At 44.5% G+C, this 17,204-nt stretch overlaps 1 protein-coding gene across 2 annotated transcripts in view; it reads left to right on the plus strand.

The window, feature by feature from the left end:
* Positions 1-16,593, plus strand: part of msrab (methionine sulfoxide reductase Ab) — a 33,506-nt gene extending 16,913 nt beyond the window's left edge. For both annotated transcript variants that reach the window (XM_066717490.1, XM_066717491.1), the window contains exons 5-6: positions 9,264-9,370; positions 16,087-16,593. In XM_066717490.1, coding sequence (XP_066573587.1) covers positions 9,264-9,370; positions 16,087-16,263 — 284 coding nt within the window. In that variant the 3' untranslated portion in view covers positions 16,264-16,593. The remainder of the gene's footprint in view (positions 1-9,263; positions 9,371-16,086) is intronic.
* Positions 16,594-17,204: the final 611 nt, after the last annotated feature.

Here is a 17,204-nt window from a genome sequence, read left to right on the forward strand (position 1 = left end):
GATCAGGATCGCCCAGAGCATTGATAAGCCTCCATTTCCTGAGAGAAATGGGTAGAAGTGTAGTAGGAATGGTTTGGTGTGTATGTGATATATTACAATATACTGTAATATGTTATGGGTTATTTAACATATTTTTTACTTGTGTGAAATATTTACTGCCTTCTGACGCCTCTACAGTTCTTCTGCTTTTGTCACAACAACAGAGAATATTAATACTCTGTAGAAGGAAAGTGGATTTAAAACAATTTTTCTTTTGCAGTGCTGTGCGTCTTTCTTCACTGCTTATCTATTATTAACGTAATTGCTAAATATTGTTTTTCATCGTCTCACAGTCGATCGAGTGTTGAGAAAATTAAGAAAATGTATTGAGAGTGTGTGTGTGTGTGTGTATTAGTGCACACTTCAGAGAGGTACATGAATAAACCTGATCGACACATTGTGTAGTACGAGTCTGTGCAGTCCAAGAGGCGTTAGAAGAGATCCTGCTAATATTTGTTTGCAGTTAAAGCTACAGTATCAAACAGTACCGTGTGGAAATTGAAAAACAGTCATATTGACAACCATGCATTTCTGAGTCCCCTGATTCCACGGCAGTGTCACATTCTGTTGAGGGTCCTGTCATCCTCCCTGTGACACAACCGTGCCGCTACACTTTGCAGCTGGTAGATTATGTATTCACTGCTTTAAAAGAAAAAAAGAAAATAATTTTCTAAATATGAACTGTAATGGGTAACATGCCTACAGTGTTTTCAACTAAATGTTTTCATAGTAAGAAGGGGATGAATCAGGAAAGTATAACCTTAGAGAGGTTATAATCATCCTAATTTGGTTGCTGGTAATTTATACATTATCCAAGAAGCATACAAAGCAACAAAGACCAAATTGCTGCTCGTCAAGGGGCAGGAGTTGCCGAGTCAGGCGAGGTGGAGGGCCTGGTTGCTGACAATGCGGGGAAAGTGTGCCTGCCTCCTCTCGCTGTCTCTAGGACGGTGATGTAACACCATTAAAAATCCATGAGGCTGCCAGCTACTCTGCGCACCCACATAGAACAGAGTTCAATCAAAGATTCATGAAGCCGGGAATCCACAGATGAGGGCCTCTCCTACAGCAGCATGTAAAGAGGACCTCTCTGTTCTCTTCACACTGCCCTCTTGCTGACAGCAGCACTGCTCTCTGTTTTCTTGGGGGGCCCAGAATGGCTGATGACGAACACGCCCAGTTAAAGGTGCGCACGTTCTCATGGGTGACTGTGGACTGTGCAAACTCAGCAGCACCAGGGCTGTGTTCTGTGGTGCCATGGCTGTCTGTGAATAGCGGTGACCCATTTGGATTATTTGAAATGAAACTGTAGTCGAGATGTGAGAGAGCGTGCCGGTATATCCCAGAACCCCGACATCATCTGTCCATGGAAAGATTCCTCTGCATGTCTTTATTTATTTATGTAAATGTTTTACCCCATGTCTCCAGACCTCCCCCTGCCTAATCTTTAATAGTTCAAATGACACATTCCTACACTGCTCACAGAAAGAGCTCCCTCCCCTCTCGTCCAATCACAACGGGGATAGCAACACCCACAACCAATCGTGAACTCCCAGCACCCTCCTTCCACTCCCTTAACTCCAAATACTCCTTTACTGTTCTGTTGTTTTTAACCCCCCCACCCACACACACACACACACACACACACTTCAAACCAAGGCTTCCACTCTGCACCCCACCTTTCCCTACATGTGTGGAATATCCTATCAGACCAAGAGCCAAATAATCAAACAACCAATAAAACAATCACTGGATTTAATGTTTTAAGAAAAAAGAAAACTCTTCTATGGCCCAAGATCACCATAGCTCATTATTGTCTCTGTTGCAATGTAGTTACCTTAGGCAGAAAAAAGGCACACACACACACACTTACTTACATCCTCATTAAAGAAAACTGGGATGAAAACACACCTCCCCCTGTATCCCATAGTCTCATCTCCTTCCGAACCCCCCCCTGCCCACCTCCGACTCCCCCCATTGCAGCTCTCTACACCCCTAGCCCCCCTTCAACACACGCACGCAAACGCATACACACACAGCTCTCCTCAACCGCAGTGTGCATCAGCAGCAGAATTCTCCGTCCCTCAGGCAGACTGTTCATCTTGGGCTCTCCTTTTATCTCCTGTTCTCTCTCTCTCTCTCTCTCTCTCTCTATCTCTCCGCAGCTGCACGGAGCGGCTCCGTCTCGGTTGTTAAAATATGCAGGATCCACAGGGCCGGCTGCTGTGTCCGTCTGCAGGCTGCGGCAGCACAGACATGACAGCCGTCACTCACTCGTGGCAGAGCATAGCACAAAAATGTCCTATATGACCAGAATCGTATGTATCTGGTTCACAGTTTGTGTGTATTTTTCGTCTAAAAAGAAAAAAGAGGTTTGCAAACGATATGATTAAGGTTTATTTGCCTTAAGATTCTGAAAGAGTGAAACCTAAATGTTTTTATTTATTATTATTATTGTCTGTCTTTCTGTCGGTCACCCTTTGCAGCCTGTAGATTATGCTATGCTTTTGAATGGTGTCAGAGTTTTTTTAATAGTTTCTGTACTGGCTAATGTACATACAGTGTCCTGAACTTTCCAATGTTTTCATAATAAAAAGGCAGTCTTGAAGTGAGGCTGCAAATTAATTTATCAGGGACAAAATAACATGCAAGGTTGCAAACACAAGGAGGCTGGTTGGCATATTTTGCTAATTTAGTTTGCTAACCCAATGAATGCATCTACACATTTGTAGAAGGATCCCCAGAAATCATCTCCAGTAATGTGGCTGATCCAGACGCCTTTTCATGAAGAATTACAGTGATTTAAAAATCATCAGTTTAACCTTGAGGCCTTGTCAGCCTTTGGTTTGCGTGCTTGTGATAACAGACTACCCTGTGTGGATTGCAAGGCCTGAATCGAGAGGACACTAGATACAGGGGACTCCCAACAGTTTATAATCACTGAGCTAAATCACATTTCCGGACTCTTTTGAGGAATTTTGTTCTCAGGGCTGGCTTTTCTTTCCCCTTCTTCTTCCAGGAATGACCTTGAAAGTCTCCCCCTTTCCCCCCAGTCCCAAGAAAAGGCTCATTATTATGTGTCATTTGAAATGAGTGGCAGTTGTGACAAATTTAATTTATGTAGATTAATGGCAGCGTGGGCAGGGGAGTCTGACAGTTGCTCGGAGGCAGCGACAGATTTGTATACGTACGATTCATCGGCGGTGATTAGGAAAGCCTCTAGTGACAGGAATATTAATTACCACTGATGACACAAACAGCCATTAACGTCTTTTGCACCCTTAAACGAGTGTGTTTGTGGCTTGGATGCAATTAAAAGAAAAGAAGGGTGGAAAAAAAAAGTTGACGGAGACATTCTGCAAAAGCAAAGCCCAATGCTGCGGTGTTTTTCCATGTGTGCACGTGTGGGGGGGTGTGTGTGGTGGTGAAAAAGGAAAACTCCAGCTCGCTGCAGCACGTGACACAGAGACCCCAGGGCGATGTGGGCCTGAACTGTTCAAAGTGCGGTTTATTTTTAAGACCAATGTATTATTTACCGAAACATCCCCTTCACTGCTTAGACAGTTAAACAGATAAAGCAGCGCAACCACCAGGGCTCCTGTTGAGAGCATTGCTGCAGTCAGTTCAGTGTTTTTTGTTGTTGTTTTTTAGCAGGATTTAATTAAATTCTAAGGTCAAATCAGGGGTGTTGGAGCTCTGTGAATATGCATAACTTCACCGTGCCATGATCTGTAGAAACAGATCAGTCTTTTCAGCCATACTTGAGACAGGCGAGACTTTGTTGTTTGTTGACTTCCTGCGTGGAATTAAGAAATATGCGTTTGCATAGTGAACAGTGAGTTGTGAATCATATGCCGACTGCGTGCTCATTATCCAGATGAATACTACGAGTAGTCAGAGTAAATCAGCCTTCTTGTCATCCCTATTGGTTTCTCTTGTCCAGCTTACCCCAGCATGCATGGAGAGTTGTGTTTTGCCTTTCTTCCCTGCTCTCCTCCCTGTTCTGAAAAGTTCACATCTCAAGCTAGGCCGTCTAGGTACACATCCTTCTGTAACAAAGGAGCTAGAGCTCTCTTTTGCCGTCCATTTTGTCTGTTGTACATCTGCGCAATGCAATATTTCTGCTATCACTCTCAAGGAGCATGGGAAGGTTTACCACACTGTCTTTCACCCTCCGCTATTAGTTTACACTATACTTACAATATGAAGGTTAGGATAGGTTTGACCCCTGCAGCAACCCCTTCTTAATCCAGATCAGAGATCTGGTCCTTCAGCCCCCTTAAGACTGCTCCCCAGAAAAGACAGCGTTCATTTGTATTGGTCTGAGAGTTCATATCCACATTTTTGTTTATCTATTTAGTAAATTCAGCTTTTGTTCATCAGCAGAATAACTATTGATTCCTAGGTACAATTTATGGACTATGTACAGCATAATAGTTAATAGTTTAATTATTATTAATAATAATATCTCCAGTGATGCAGCTGTATGTAATGTTGGTCGTTACAGTGAATCTCTGTTGCAAATTGAAGCTCAGTCCCAGTTGTCCTGTGCTCAGCGCCTCTGCATCGGCCTCTTGCATAATACGGCTATAAAAATAGCTTGCACCAGGGCGCAGCATCACAGCCAGGAATCACGCAAACGCTTTCCAGAGTGTGAGCTTTGTCTCTCAGGCATGCGCACACAAAGGAGGAGGCTGCTTTTGCAGGAATTCTAGTGCCAGTGCATTGCATCATTAATTAGGCTGGAGAATTCTCCATGTGTTTTATCTGGAGCGCTCCCTAAATTGTTCGGAGGCAGCCCTGCAAAAGTGCCCCCACATCCCCCACCCTCCGTTCTTATCACAGTGTTTTGTCTGGGGAATTCTTGTATTACGGTAATTGACATGCAGTGCTACAACATGCAGACCTGCACTGACTGTCACTACATTGTGGTAAACCCACAAAAATGTACTGCTACTCTGTGATGTTCATCCCAAATATCCCTCACTGGATAAAGAATATTCCTACGCAGATCTTTGGCCTGGTAACCACTCTGTAATGTCTGTAATGTTGTTGTTTTTTGAAAAAATAAAAATATTAACAAGGATAATACTTCTCTGTTGCACCAGTTTTACCTAAGCTGTAAAATAATGATGAGACCAGGCCACACATTTCAAGTGGCCCTACATTAGCAGAGTGCAGTTCTCTCCCTCCCCCCTTTCAAACAGCCTGCCTCTCCTTTAATCTGATTATCTTCTTACCGTTTTAGCTTTTCTTTTTTTTTTCACAAAAACAACATTTCTGCGGTCCCCTCTCTTAGCGCACAACTGATCATCTGAGTGTAAACTTGTAGGAAAGGCATGACTGTTTGTCGGCTTTGCTACTGAAATGAAAACTTGGGCATCTTAGAGGACAACCTGAGAGTGAGTTTAGCAGCGTGGAGCGAGAGGGAGTGTGGGGAAGAAGCTGAAATCCCCTGCAAAGGGCAGATGGAGCCATTAGGAGCCAGCAGCTGGCAGCGAGTGTCACTCCTGATCAGAGCAATCTCTTCCCCAAGACTGGATTCTTCAGAGAAATTCAATTTGGGCAATCTGGGGCGGGATTAGCGCGCGGTTTCTCCGAATTGTTATATAACCGTGGAGAGAATAGCTCAGCGGGGATGGGCAATAAGAGAGAAGAAAGGGGGCACAGCGCACAGGACTGCAGCCGTGGCGATGCCAGCAAGTGCGACACTCAGCCTGAGTATCAGTCACCGCGATCGCCCCGGCAAGGCAGGGCTGAGTCTCAGGGCAGCTGGCGCACAAACCCCCAACCCCCTCCGTCTGCCTGCAGCGAGAGAGCTGCATCTCGGTCGCCCCCTCTCCGGACGCTGGCTAATTCTTTGTGATTTCAGTTACTGCAGATTATTTTCAATTCAGTTTTTATGTCAAGGCGGATTTGTTTGTTTCTTGTTCTTTTTTCCTGGGTCGTTACATCACTGCCAAAATAGCCTCTATAGGAAGAAATGGGGGAGGGGGTTTAGAAAGGTTTACATGCTCACTGAGGCACTGACCCACTGCAGATATTTTCCTCTGTGAACTGTGCACCCCCTCCTCACAAAGCCTCAATGAGAGAGGCAGCTTGCAGCTCTAGCGCCACAACGCACTGTTCTCTGAGAGAGCGCACCGCGGCCACTAATGGGCTGTGGAAATACTTTTGGGATACCAAAGGTGTCTAGAAACCCTAGGTCTGGAATGAGGAGAACCGTGCCGTACAGCGCTCTCCCCACTCACATACTCACAGCAAAATCTAGCAGTTGTATCAGCCAGACAGTATGCATCAGCAATCTGTGTATTTTATCCTCAGATATTCTGTACTCCACACTGCCCCCCCCCCAGTGTCGGCCCCTAGCTGTAGCTGTTCTGAAGCCGTGTGCTCTACCTTGTGCAATATCTCATAGTGACACTAAATCAGTAAGTCAGCCTTTTCAGCATCCACAGAGAATGGCCCCGGGGGAATAAAACACATATAAATATTCATATAGGCGCAGATGTCTGTGTATATATTAGGGGTTAGGTGGCACATATCAGACTAGAAGCCGCGCGGATGATGCAGGTCAGGGAACGACATCTTGGAATCTATAGGTGGTACTTGTGACGGGCTGCTTCCTGGGATCAGTATTGAGACGCTGTTGATGGAGCACGCACTGTAATTTTTGTTAAATGTCCCAGGAAGGTCATATACTCATGTTTAAATTATTCATCATTGTCTTGCTGTGTAGTTGACAAAGTATCAGCTCCAGACCGTACAGGATGCCCAACCTCTTTGGTGTGATGTACTGTATTGTGAACAGTAGTGTATCAGCCAGGGAATAGCGTCCTCTCTCGTGTGTGTTTGTGTATAAAGCTACCCCTTACTCTCAAGTGTTTTCTGTTCTGCAAACAATACGGCTACACTTTCTTGAGTGAGTAGTACCTCGACTGGAAAAGCTTGTATGGCGCACTGAAATATTTTTAACAATATTAGTATCCGTGAATTTGGCAGATGCCTTCATGGTCCATGTTGTAATCTCAATTATTTCAATTTTGTTTCGGCAAAGGAGAGATGTCATTTTTTAAAGGAACAAATGTTCATTTCTGTAAAAATGGGGGGTCCACTTGATCCATAGGAGGATCCGGGACTAACCGACTAACTGAATGTCGTTTGTGAATAATTAAGCGGGTGTAAGATGGCGCTCATTAATAATTCATGTGTTCTTTCATTGGACTGGGAGGAAGATGGGAAGCACAAGGAAGGAAGAGGGGAATTGTTGGCCAATGATAACTCACAAATGAGATGGAAAAGGGAGGGAGTTAAATACAATACATTTTAAAGGTCTTATGGACACTTTTCTAAGAGTTTTTGATTAGGATCATTAACATATCGTCTGTCTTAGTGGATTCAAGGACATTTGGTCTTAAGGACTTAAAGAATACAAGATCAAGGGAGTCTTGGCTCTTCCAAGAAAACTGGTAACAAGTTTGAAAACAAGTGCTCAGAGTTCAGTTTCTCTAAAAAACATTTTTGCTTTTCCTGTAAATGGAGAACATTAGCACTGAGCTGTTGTCCTGATATGGTAGCGAGTAATGACTGCCTGTTTGTAGCCTGAACTACCCCTTCTTCCTTCCCGCATCTTGCATTCCTGATTTAATGCTACAATTGTATTTTTCAAGTTCAACCGTGTTCTCATAACTGTCTGTAGGGGTTGCAGAAGTATGACATCTGGATCAGCAGTGGCCCACAAAACCCTTAACATAGTCTGTGTCTCTAAGAACTGGTGCTTTTCCTTATCTTTTTTTTTTCTCCTGATTCCAAGCATGCAAGGTCAGACTAGGGCAGCTTGGCAGCCAATTTCACTCACAGGTCCCCAGGAAGGTTACTGGAACATTAACACTGCAATGTTATTATAACCGAGCCAATGAGAAGTACCTATGGCCTGTGATAAATGAGATCTTGACAGCTGGCCTCCACTGAATGCATTTCATTGAAAATGGGTATTGTACACCGTAAAGAGTCTGAGTATTGAGCCTGGGATGGATGACTCGAGAATCCAACCACAGTTTTCCTATGCACAGTGGCCTTCATTTTAAGCAGCACTGTCGTATGTATGAAAACATTGCCACACTGCAAAGCCTACAATCGTCTATAAACAGGCCAGTCCGATTATAGAGTATAATACAACCATTTCTCTGTCTGGAGTCTTAACATGCAGTCAAAGGTGAGGCTTCAGACTGCCAGAAAGTGTAAATATATAGATTTTCAGCCACACTTAATGTCAAAGGTCCGTATTCATAAAACCTTTACATCCACAAGAGGTTTACAGCTGCTTTGTGTCTTATTCAGTGTCAGGCATTGTTCTGTAACCATGCAGACAGACAGCTTCTATCACATGGTACGCTGCAACCTCCACGGCAGGCTGGGAGCTTCGGTGTGGACATGATCTTCGTCCACCTCTAGTAACGGGTGTGCCCCAAGGATCTGTCCAGGGCCCCCTCCTGTTCTCTCTCTACACCCACTCTCTGGGACCCACCAGTTGTTCTCTTTCTACTTCCTTGTAGGTGATGTGCAGATCTTCCTTTCTTTCCCTATTCTGACTCCCTCATCCCCTCTTGCATCTCCTCCTGTCTCTCTGCTCTCTCCACCTGCGTGCACTCACATCATCTCAAGCTTAACTTGTCCAAATCTGATCTCCTCTTCTTCCCCTCATCCTCCTCGCCCTCTTCCGATCTCTGCATTTAAATTCCCCTGGAATCTACCGCTCTCGCACCACTCCTGCCTACTTAATTATTGTTAGCACTTTTGTTTTACTGCAACTCCTATGACTACCCCTCATCTTTAGCACACACCTCGATGTTAACTGCATTATGTCTGAACTTGTTAGCTCATTGTACTGGGATGTATGCTGATTGTATTACTGTACTTTGTAATGTTTGGAAATGTTTCTTATGTAAACTGTAAATCGTCCTGGATACGGGCGTCTGCTATGAAATAAAGAATAATGGTCTAAGGACCACAACTGGCAGTGGAGTAACAGTGACCTGGTTGGCAAAAAAACCTACTTAAGTTTCCCCCTGGAGCATTTTTCAAGTTAACAGGTGTTGTGCGAAGTATCTTAACACACTGCAGTGCCTGTGTCTGTGCTAATTAAGGGAAAAACTCCAATGTTTAATGAGTTCAGTTCTTGCAGTGTTTCCTGCCCCAGGCCCTAACCTGTGTTACCCCCTTAGGGATGCGCCAGGGGTACGACGAGGGCACCCAATACCGCTCTGCCATCTACACGTACAGCCCCCAGCAGCTGCAGACGGCTCTGCACTCCAAGGAGGTCTATCAGCAGGTCAGAGACTTCATTGTTCCGTTTATGAATAATCCAAGAAATGTTCCTTAAGATTTTCTTCCATTGTGTAGCTAGGCCTAATGCTCTCTCTCACACACACACACACACACGCACACACAGTTGCCATGGAGGATGTTGAAAATGGTTTCAGGTCTAGATTGTACAGTTTTGACCCATCCTTTTGTTTCCAAGACAACACCAAAGCGATGCAGTTTGAAAGTCTCTTCAGCAGTGTTCGATTGACACCCTTCCCTGGCTCGGCAAGGAACTGAATGTTCTAAAATGATTGCGTTGGGGGGTGACCGTGGGGGAATATGTATATATATCCTGAATGTTTTATTGGACTAATTTGACTTTCATACATGACAGGGACCGGTGTATGTGTGTGATAAACTGACAGGGGGACAGATGTACCCCACTTTACTGAGATAGCATATACCATATATCGTGAGCCGTGTGGAGGTGAATATAATCCCCATAGCTATCTCCAGTGCAGAAATCAGACATCACTTTCAATTAGTCACTTTTCTGTGTCTTGATAAAAGCATGTCAATAGAAATAGTGACAAAACATGTTTCCACTGCATCATCCACTTCTCAGTTGGCTGTTTTCTGAATGTCCTTCTACTACGGTTTGTTTCCCTAACAAATTAGGGATTGGCACCACAAATCAGTCCTATAATTCCTCTCTGACCTTAAAAATCTGCTGGCAACTTGCAAAGAGATGTGGATGTTTTCTTGGCCTCAGATGGAAAGAAGGTATATAGGTGGTCCAGTGGTTAAGGGATAACAGTTGTTACCGGACGGAGTCCTGGCTCGGCCGCTGACCCTCTGTGCGTTGGCCCGAGACTCTCTATGAACCTCTTTGTGGCCTGTCTTTCAGATGTAAAACTGAGCTCCTCTTTCCATTCACTCGACTGCAGCATATTTCACACCCTTGTCTCTATAAGTCAGCTTGGTTAGAGGCATCTGCTAAACAACTTATTTATCTTCCCAGTGTGTCGAGGGAATGCGTATTATTTTTAATGTATGCATCATGGATGTTCTTGCATAATTACTTTAAAATAACATAAAAAAGGCGTTTCTCTTTGTGATTGTGTGTGTGTGTGTGCGCCTGTGTACGCACTGCCACGCTAAAGACTCGCATACAATGAGTGGCTCAGTTTCTCCCTGCAAAGACTTGATGGATCTTTCCTCCTCAGTCTCGTACAAATGGCATAAATGACCAATCTATCTCACAATGGCAGAAGTGCAGAACTGCTACTTATTCCCGCACCTTCCTGATAGGAAATGCTAAGTGACTACACTTTTATAAATCGGCACCTATAGATCCGGATATTTATCTCCCCCGGGCAGTTTAACTCCCTCCTGACAATGACGGTGGGGGTAATAGGATTCCCCGGGTATTAGATCGCCATGGAAACGGACGGTATGTGGGGTCAGAGGTCGGAGGGGGGCAGATGCAGGTTGTCGGGTTGCCATGGCAATTAGCGCCTCGCCCCAGCCTTGGCCTTGGTGAGAGGTCAGGGGTCGGGTTGGGTGCCAGCTGGAGTGAGAGACGCAATCAGAGCGTGTAATAAACCTGACAGACTGTCAACGGCCACCAAGTTGATAACATTGTCCCGTCCTAACCGCTCCGCCGGCGTTTCCGGAGCCACGAGCCCGTAAGGAGTGTGACGGAGGGGTATTCTTCTCCTCCTCGCTGCTTCCCGCTCGGCTGGTGTAGCTAAACGGCATCTTTTTGTGTCTGTTCTTCTAAAAAAAAAAATGCATTACTCTGATACTAACTTTATATAACCAGGCGATATCCCATACAATGTCCGTGTTTTAACTGTACATGGCAAGGGTAACCTTCCAGGTACAACGTGATTCATTCACCCCCTACTCTACACTGTCTTTTGCAGATTCAGAGTAAAGTCTTGTGTGGCTGTCTGTGTCAGTAGGTGTTACAAATAGAGTCTCAGAACTGCCAGATATTCTGAAATAAAAACAACCTAAAAATGCCCGATTATCTCCATCTACTGGACCTACGTTCATAAAATGGCTCAGCTCGGTAAGAGTCCGATACGAAGTGGTGGGGAATAGATCGGTGGTCTTGTTTGGAGTGCGAGCCGCCTTTCTGCTGTGTGAGCGCGCTGAGGTGGCCTGGCTCGCTCTCCGCCCTGTGGCCATTGTCTGCAGCTGGACCTCGGCCAAGCATCCAGGGTTCTGTTAACGCCAGCGCCGGCCAGAGCGCACGGCCCTCCTCGAGCCCGAGTCAGATCTGCAGAATCGCTGTCACATGGGAATGGTTTACCGAGCAGAAACTCTGTCACTGACATTTGGATGTAGTTGTTCTCTGGCAAAAGCAGATTTCATTGACCTGACTTGACAAAAAAAAAAGAAAAGGGAAAGAAAAAAGCCCTCTCTGCTGACTTGTGCATTTCGAAATCAAACCGTTGCTGTGACGTCCCGCTTTCTCCTAAGTGATGATTTTACAGGGGAATAAATAACGCGAAATGCCACATTGCATTTGAGATGCTGTGAGTATATTCAGACCCTACTTAAAATTAGTGATATTTTTGGAACTCTAAATGTCACCATTGATCCCAAAAACAATCAGCCTGCAGTGTTTGTCAGGTTGATACAGGACATGTTTAAAAGGACTGTGGAAACTAGATGTTTATTGTAGAATGAGATTCGGTATTCCCAGGGAAAGCATGAAAAGTCTATATAGCTTTCCTCCTGTATATTTAAAACAGCACATGATTGCTTGTAATGCATATCAGAACATATCTTTACCATATTATAATAAACAGGTTTTTTTTGGTACATTTTAAATATACTAATGCAGATTGTGCAAATAGTAACAGTGATGCCGCAGTGGGTTTAATCCAAATGTTCAAATCCTGCACGTAGCCTGACACAGCCTTCTCTCACTGCCACCAGGCCCAGTGATAGAGCCGTGCCCTATAGACACTCTGCCTTTCCCTGATTACAGACCTAGACGCTGGATAATACAGCTCCATAGAAGAAAGAATGCCTCTTGCAGGGCTGTCAGTTTCTTCAGTTTAGCAAAAGCGCCGAATTAAAAAGCTGAAAGAAAGAAAGAAAAAAAACATAATGAAATTTGCTGAACATCAAATGCTGCTTTCCTTGTTAATGCAGTGAAATTAACTGAGCCGCAGTATCTCTGAAGGGGTGGGGGTGGGGGGGGAGACTCGTGGGGTTGTGTGTGTGTGTGTGTGTGTGTGGAGGGGGGTGTTGTTGTGTGTGGAACAATGGTTTATCAGCGAGCCGAGTTAATTCTCCTTCTGTGGCGCTGGCGCGTGTGCAGGCTGATAAGGCAACTCCAGTTAATTAGCCAGAAGAAAGAAAGAAAGAAATGAGGCAAGGTCTAGAAAAAAGACCCGTGCCCCAGGAACATACTTCCACTCTCGTTGGGGCGCCGTCCTCGGCCACTCCTGCCTCAAAAGGCTCTGTAAAATGGGGATGGGGTGTAAATTTAATTCTTTAGGCTTATCCAAAGCCGACAGTTTGTTCAGACACAGCCGGGTGGGGGCGAAGCGGCCATTGGTGAACAGCGTGTCCCGGCTCGGGTCTGCTCACAGGCGCCGGGACAAGCGTCGGGACAAGCTGTATACCGACGGCCGCTTCGCCCCGACCGGCGTGACCTAGATGGGAGCAGAGGAAGGTGAACACTGCAGGCACTTTCCACACGGTTGGAAACATCCCCCTGTCCCCCTCTCTCTGTGTCGCTCTCCGGGAGAACGAGAGTGCTGTCAGAGCGCATTACCGTAGTGCCCCCCACGCACCCCGTGGGAAGATGTAGGCAAGGACGAGACTCACCCAAAATGGATGCCGTCAGCTCGAGGCATTGCAGTGCAGAGGCTGGGGTTTGTGTCTGAGCTGCAGCACGGCTATAGTAGATGCGTTTCTCCTCCCCGGTTTCGCGTACGGGTTGAGGATACCGTTCTTCCCTGTTAAATTAACCAGATTTCTTACCCTTTCTTGGCTTCGCCTGCTCTTACACCTTGGAGGTTGAACCTTCATGCGAGCGAACGCCTTGATTGACTGATGTGTCCAGGAGGATGTCATCTGATTTAAATTGTGGGCTGATGCAGCTCCATGCTTGAGGTCTTTTTTGGGGTGTGTGTAATAATTTCTCTACCTCAGTTTATGCACAATCCCTCAAAGAGTTAATTATCCAGTGAGAAATATTCATTCGGAGAAGTGATGCAAAATATAACTCCAGTAATCTGAAAACTGTTAAAAATAAATGAACAAGATGAAGCAAAAATGTTTTTGTTTATTTCAGATTTGTGTTAATTTGTTTTGCGCTGTATTTGAGTATGTTTTGTGCTCTGTGTGGAAGGAGCACATTAAAGTGAAAAGACAAGTTTAATTTGCTGTTTGTGTGGCTGACCTGACTAGACTAATTACACAGTTCTATTGGATACTATGATGATGTCTGTGTTGTAGTTATAATTTGTTTATATTTACCTGTTTTGTGTTCCTGTATTATCTCATAGAAGTGCAAATTGAAAATGTATTAATTTACAGTGGATTGGAGAGTTTGCAGTGTGGAAAATCAGGCCTTTCTTTTATGTACTTCTCATGTTCAGAAAGATGATGTGAAGAACATAAAGAATGCAAAAATAGATCTGATGTAATTGCAAAATTGCCAGAGAGAGACACAATGGAAGGTCTCCATACAGTTTTATTTTTTATTTCTCTTTCTGTCGTGGGGACACTTCAAGGCAGGATTCCTGGTCGTGTCCCTGACTCTCAATCACCTTCTTTCTGGGGAACTTGTGAGATTTGACAGAGTTTTCACCTTCATTGTCTGCTCTGACACTCACTAAACGCCTTTCATTTCCCTAACTCTTCTTTTCTCTGAGAGCAGGTGGAGTGGGGCATTTGAAATGACTGTCTCTTGTGGAAAGTACTTTTTGTTTTCTTCGGCTTTTGAAACCGATCTTTTTTTTTTCTTTAAAGAAAGAAAAGAATCAAGAAAACTTTTGTTTTTGAACTCCCAAGACTATACTTTAAGGCTAGCAAAGAAGAAGGTGTTGTTTCAAGAGCAAAACGATTAAAATTAATGTAGAGGATGGAGCTGCAGAATGTGCAAGTTTCATCTGCATTTAATCTTTGAAGGTAGATTTTAAGCCTTCCTCGTGTCACATCAGATCTGTGCTTCAGTGTCTCCGTTTAGTCCTCTTGACTGGGGTTTGTAACTCAGCGTGGAGAGGGGTGCGCATTTTTAAAGACAATCGTCGTGGCTCTTCAGGAAAAACTGGCCATAAGTAAAATACGCTTCAGCTCTCACCCCCGAGGGCCACGGGTCCTCTCTGGTCTTCATTCTACCTGAGCTCTCAGTTATGAAGTCATTGTTCACAGTAACCCTTTTCTCAGGGCTTCAGCAGGTTTGAAAGGGACTCCCGAGCAATACACTTATGGATACAAAATGAAGGAGAATATTTGTATTTATTTTACATCTACAGCTCCAAAATGTTTCCAGCTCAGTGAGAAGGCTCAGCTAGGTCTGATTGTGCACACTATAGTCACATGATGTGCCTCGCAACCCCATCTCCTCGAAAGATGGATAAAACACGCAGTCACCTCGCGTCTGCTGCCTGGGTATCACCCAGCGAAGCAGAGGTCTTCGGCAAGGCATGGCTTTAATTAATACTGCAGTCGTTTATACGGAATCAGTTTTAAGAGTATTTCTGGAGACCATTTGCTTTGTTCTGATTCAGCATACATTCCTGGTGGCAAGAAGGACCTCTGTCATCTGCAGTGCAGCAGAACTACAAATCCTGTGGTGCCTTCTAGTGGCCGACAGAGAAACTGCATCTGTATTTCTGTACGCGTTTGTATTACTCTGCCTCTCCTGGAATGTGCGTTATCACCCCAGCAGACACAAACACAAGCGTTTATGTCCTTTACTGAATGTGTTAGTAATGTAGTTTATTAACACACAGCCTTTGAATGACATGGCGACAACTGCAGTCCCTCATGAATGACATGAATAAAGCTTTTTGTTCAATCTAAGGCACCCGATTATGCAGTCATAATAAAGAATTGGCTTAATCAGTAGATTTGGTCACCCTCAGTGTCTTCAACTGAGAGATGCTGTTGATTTGTTGGTAAAAGCAATAATTTGATGGTAACATTTCAGGGATGAAAAGGCATTTTTTGAAGAAAGGCTTTAAAAAAATATTTGAAATAGGAAATGTTTCCTGTAAAAAAAACTTTTTTTATTTTTCTTCAGTGTATCAAGAAGATCAATCAATGACTGTAGAATAGTTTCTAACCCTGGTCTGATTGTCAGAACAGAAGTAAAACCACACGGTCCAGATTCCTCAGAGGTTAACTTCCAAGAGCCTCGACCGAAAAAGGCCATATTTCTGTTGTGCTTTCGTGTTTCCCCCCCAAAGAGAACAAAATACAAACTGATGCCAGCTAGTGTGGTTTTATCTGCTATAGATGATGTGTGTCTGGGGTCTTTCTAAAGGTTCGGATGTTCCCCCCTGAAGATCACACAAGTTCAAACTTGCTTGTAACCAGCAGTTTTCCTTTCTTCCTTTCCACAAAATGCTTTTCTTTCAGGAAGCTGGTAAGAGACGCTGTTCTTTCTTGTGTTCCCTGAAGGAAAGCCGTTTCGTTTCGGTGTTTCCTGTGTCCCCCGTGCCTTTGAAGTCCGTCTGGTTGATGTGTCTGCTCTTTCCCTGCTAGGAGCTGTCGGGAAAGGGCTTTGGGCCGATCACGACGGAGATCCGTGTGGCTCCTGACTTCTACTACGCTGAAGATTATCACCAGCAGTATCTCCACAAGGTGCCCAAGGGATACTGTGGGCTGAAGGGCACGGGCGTGAGCTGCCCAATCGGCCTGAGCGCCCGAGAGGAGCTGTGAGGGTGGAGACCCAGGCCCTCAACCAGCAGTGGGGAAAAAAACAAACGGGTATATATATAGTATGAATGATGTGTAGAATCTGTACTGGAAACAATATTTGAGTCACAAGGCAGCAAATCACACAAAAGGGTCTGAAAAAGCTTTTATATATATTTTTTTTTTTTTATTGTTTAGGAGATTGTAAACTGTGGTGTCTTGTGTGTGTATGCTGCTGGTTTACATGCTCACTCACTTTGACACTGTGTCTTTTTATCTGACAAAGCACTTACTAATTTGTCATCAGGAAGCTGGTTTTAGATTCATTAAAATATATCCTCAAGGGTCTGAAAAGTGTATCTTTTTTGTGTGTGTGAGGCGGGAACAGAGAGGTGTGCAGATTATTTAATCTCACTGCGTTCTTGACGTAATTTGTGTGTGTTGATGCTGGCTCGTGAAACAATAGGTCTGTCGCTTTAAAGGTAGAGGATTTGACTGCCTCTGTCAGAAACTCAAAGGTGTTTGAGTTATCCAGGGCAGTGGTGTCACTCAGACACGCTCTCTCTCTCTTTCAACTTTGGGTCTGGAAACAGGTTGGTCTACAGACTTTGCATTTGGAATCTGTTCCCACTCGGCTGCTCCCGGAGGTGTTCGGTTTGTGACCGCAGAGTGAAGCGAATTACTGGGCCTTTTTCTTGGCAACAAAGAAGGGTAATGAAGCTTGGCTATCGAATGTGAAACTGGGCTTGAATCAGCTGTTTTATGCCACAGGTTGTCTTCTGTTTTCAAACTTGAAAACACATCTTTGTATGCAGCAGCAATGAGGGCTGTTTTCATCCGAGGAGAGACTCTTCAATGGTGGTGTGCCTGCTTTACACAAGTGTTAATTAATCTTCCCTGCCACTACATCACTGTACCTGTGGAAGACCACCAGGTGGCAGCAGATTGCAAGTGTTTTCCTAAAC

Source organism: Amia ocellicauda, chromosome 11 (genome assembly GCF_036373705.1).
Source record: "Amia ocellicauda isolate fAmiCal2 chromosome 11, fAmiCal2.hap1, whole genome shotgun sequence".
NCBI classification, from domain to species: domain Eukaryota; kingdom Metazoa; phylum Chordata; class Actinopteri; order Amiiformes; family Amiidae; genus Amia; species Amia ocellicauda.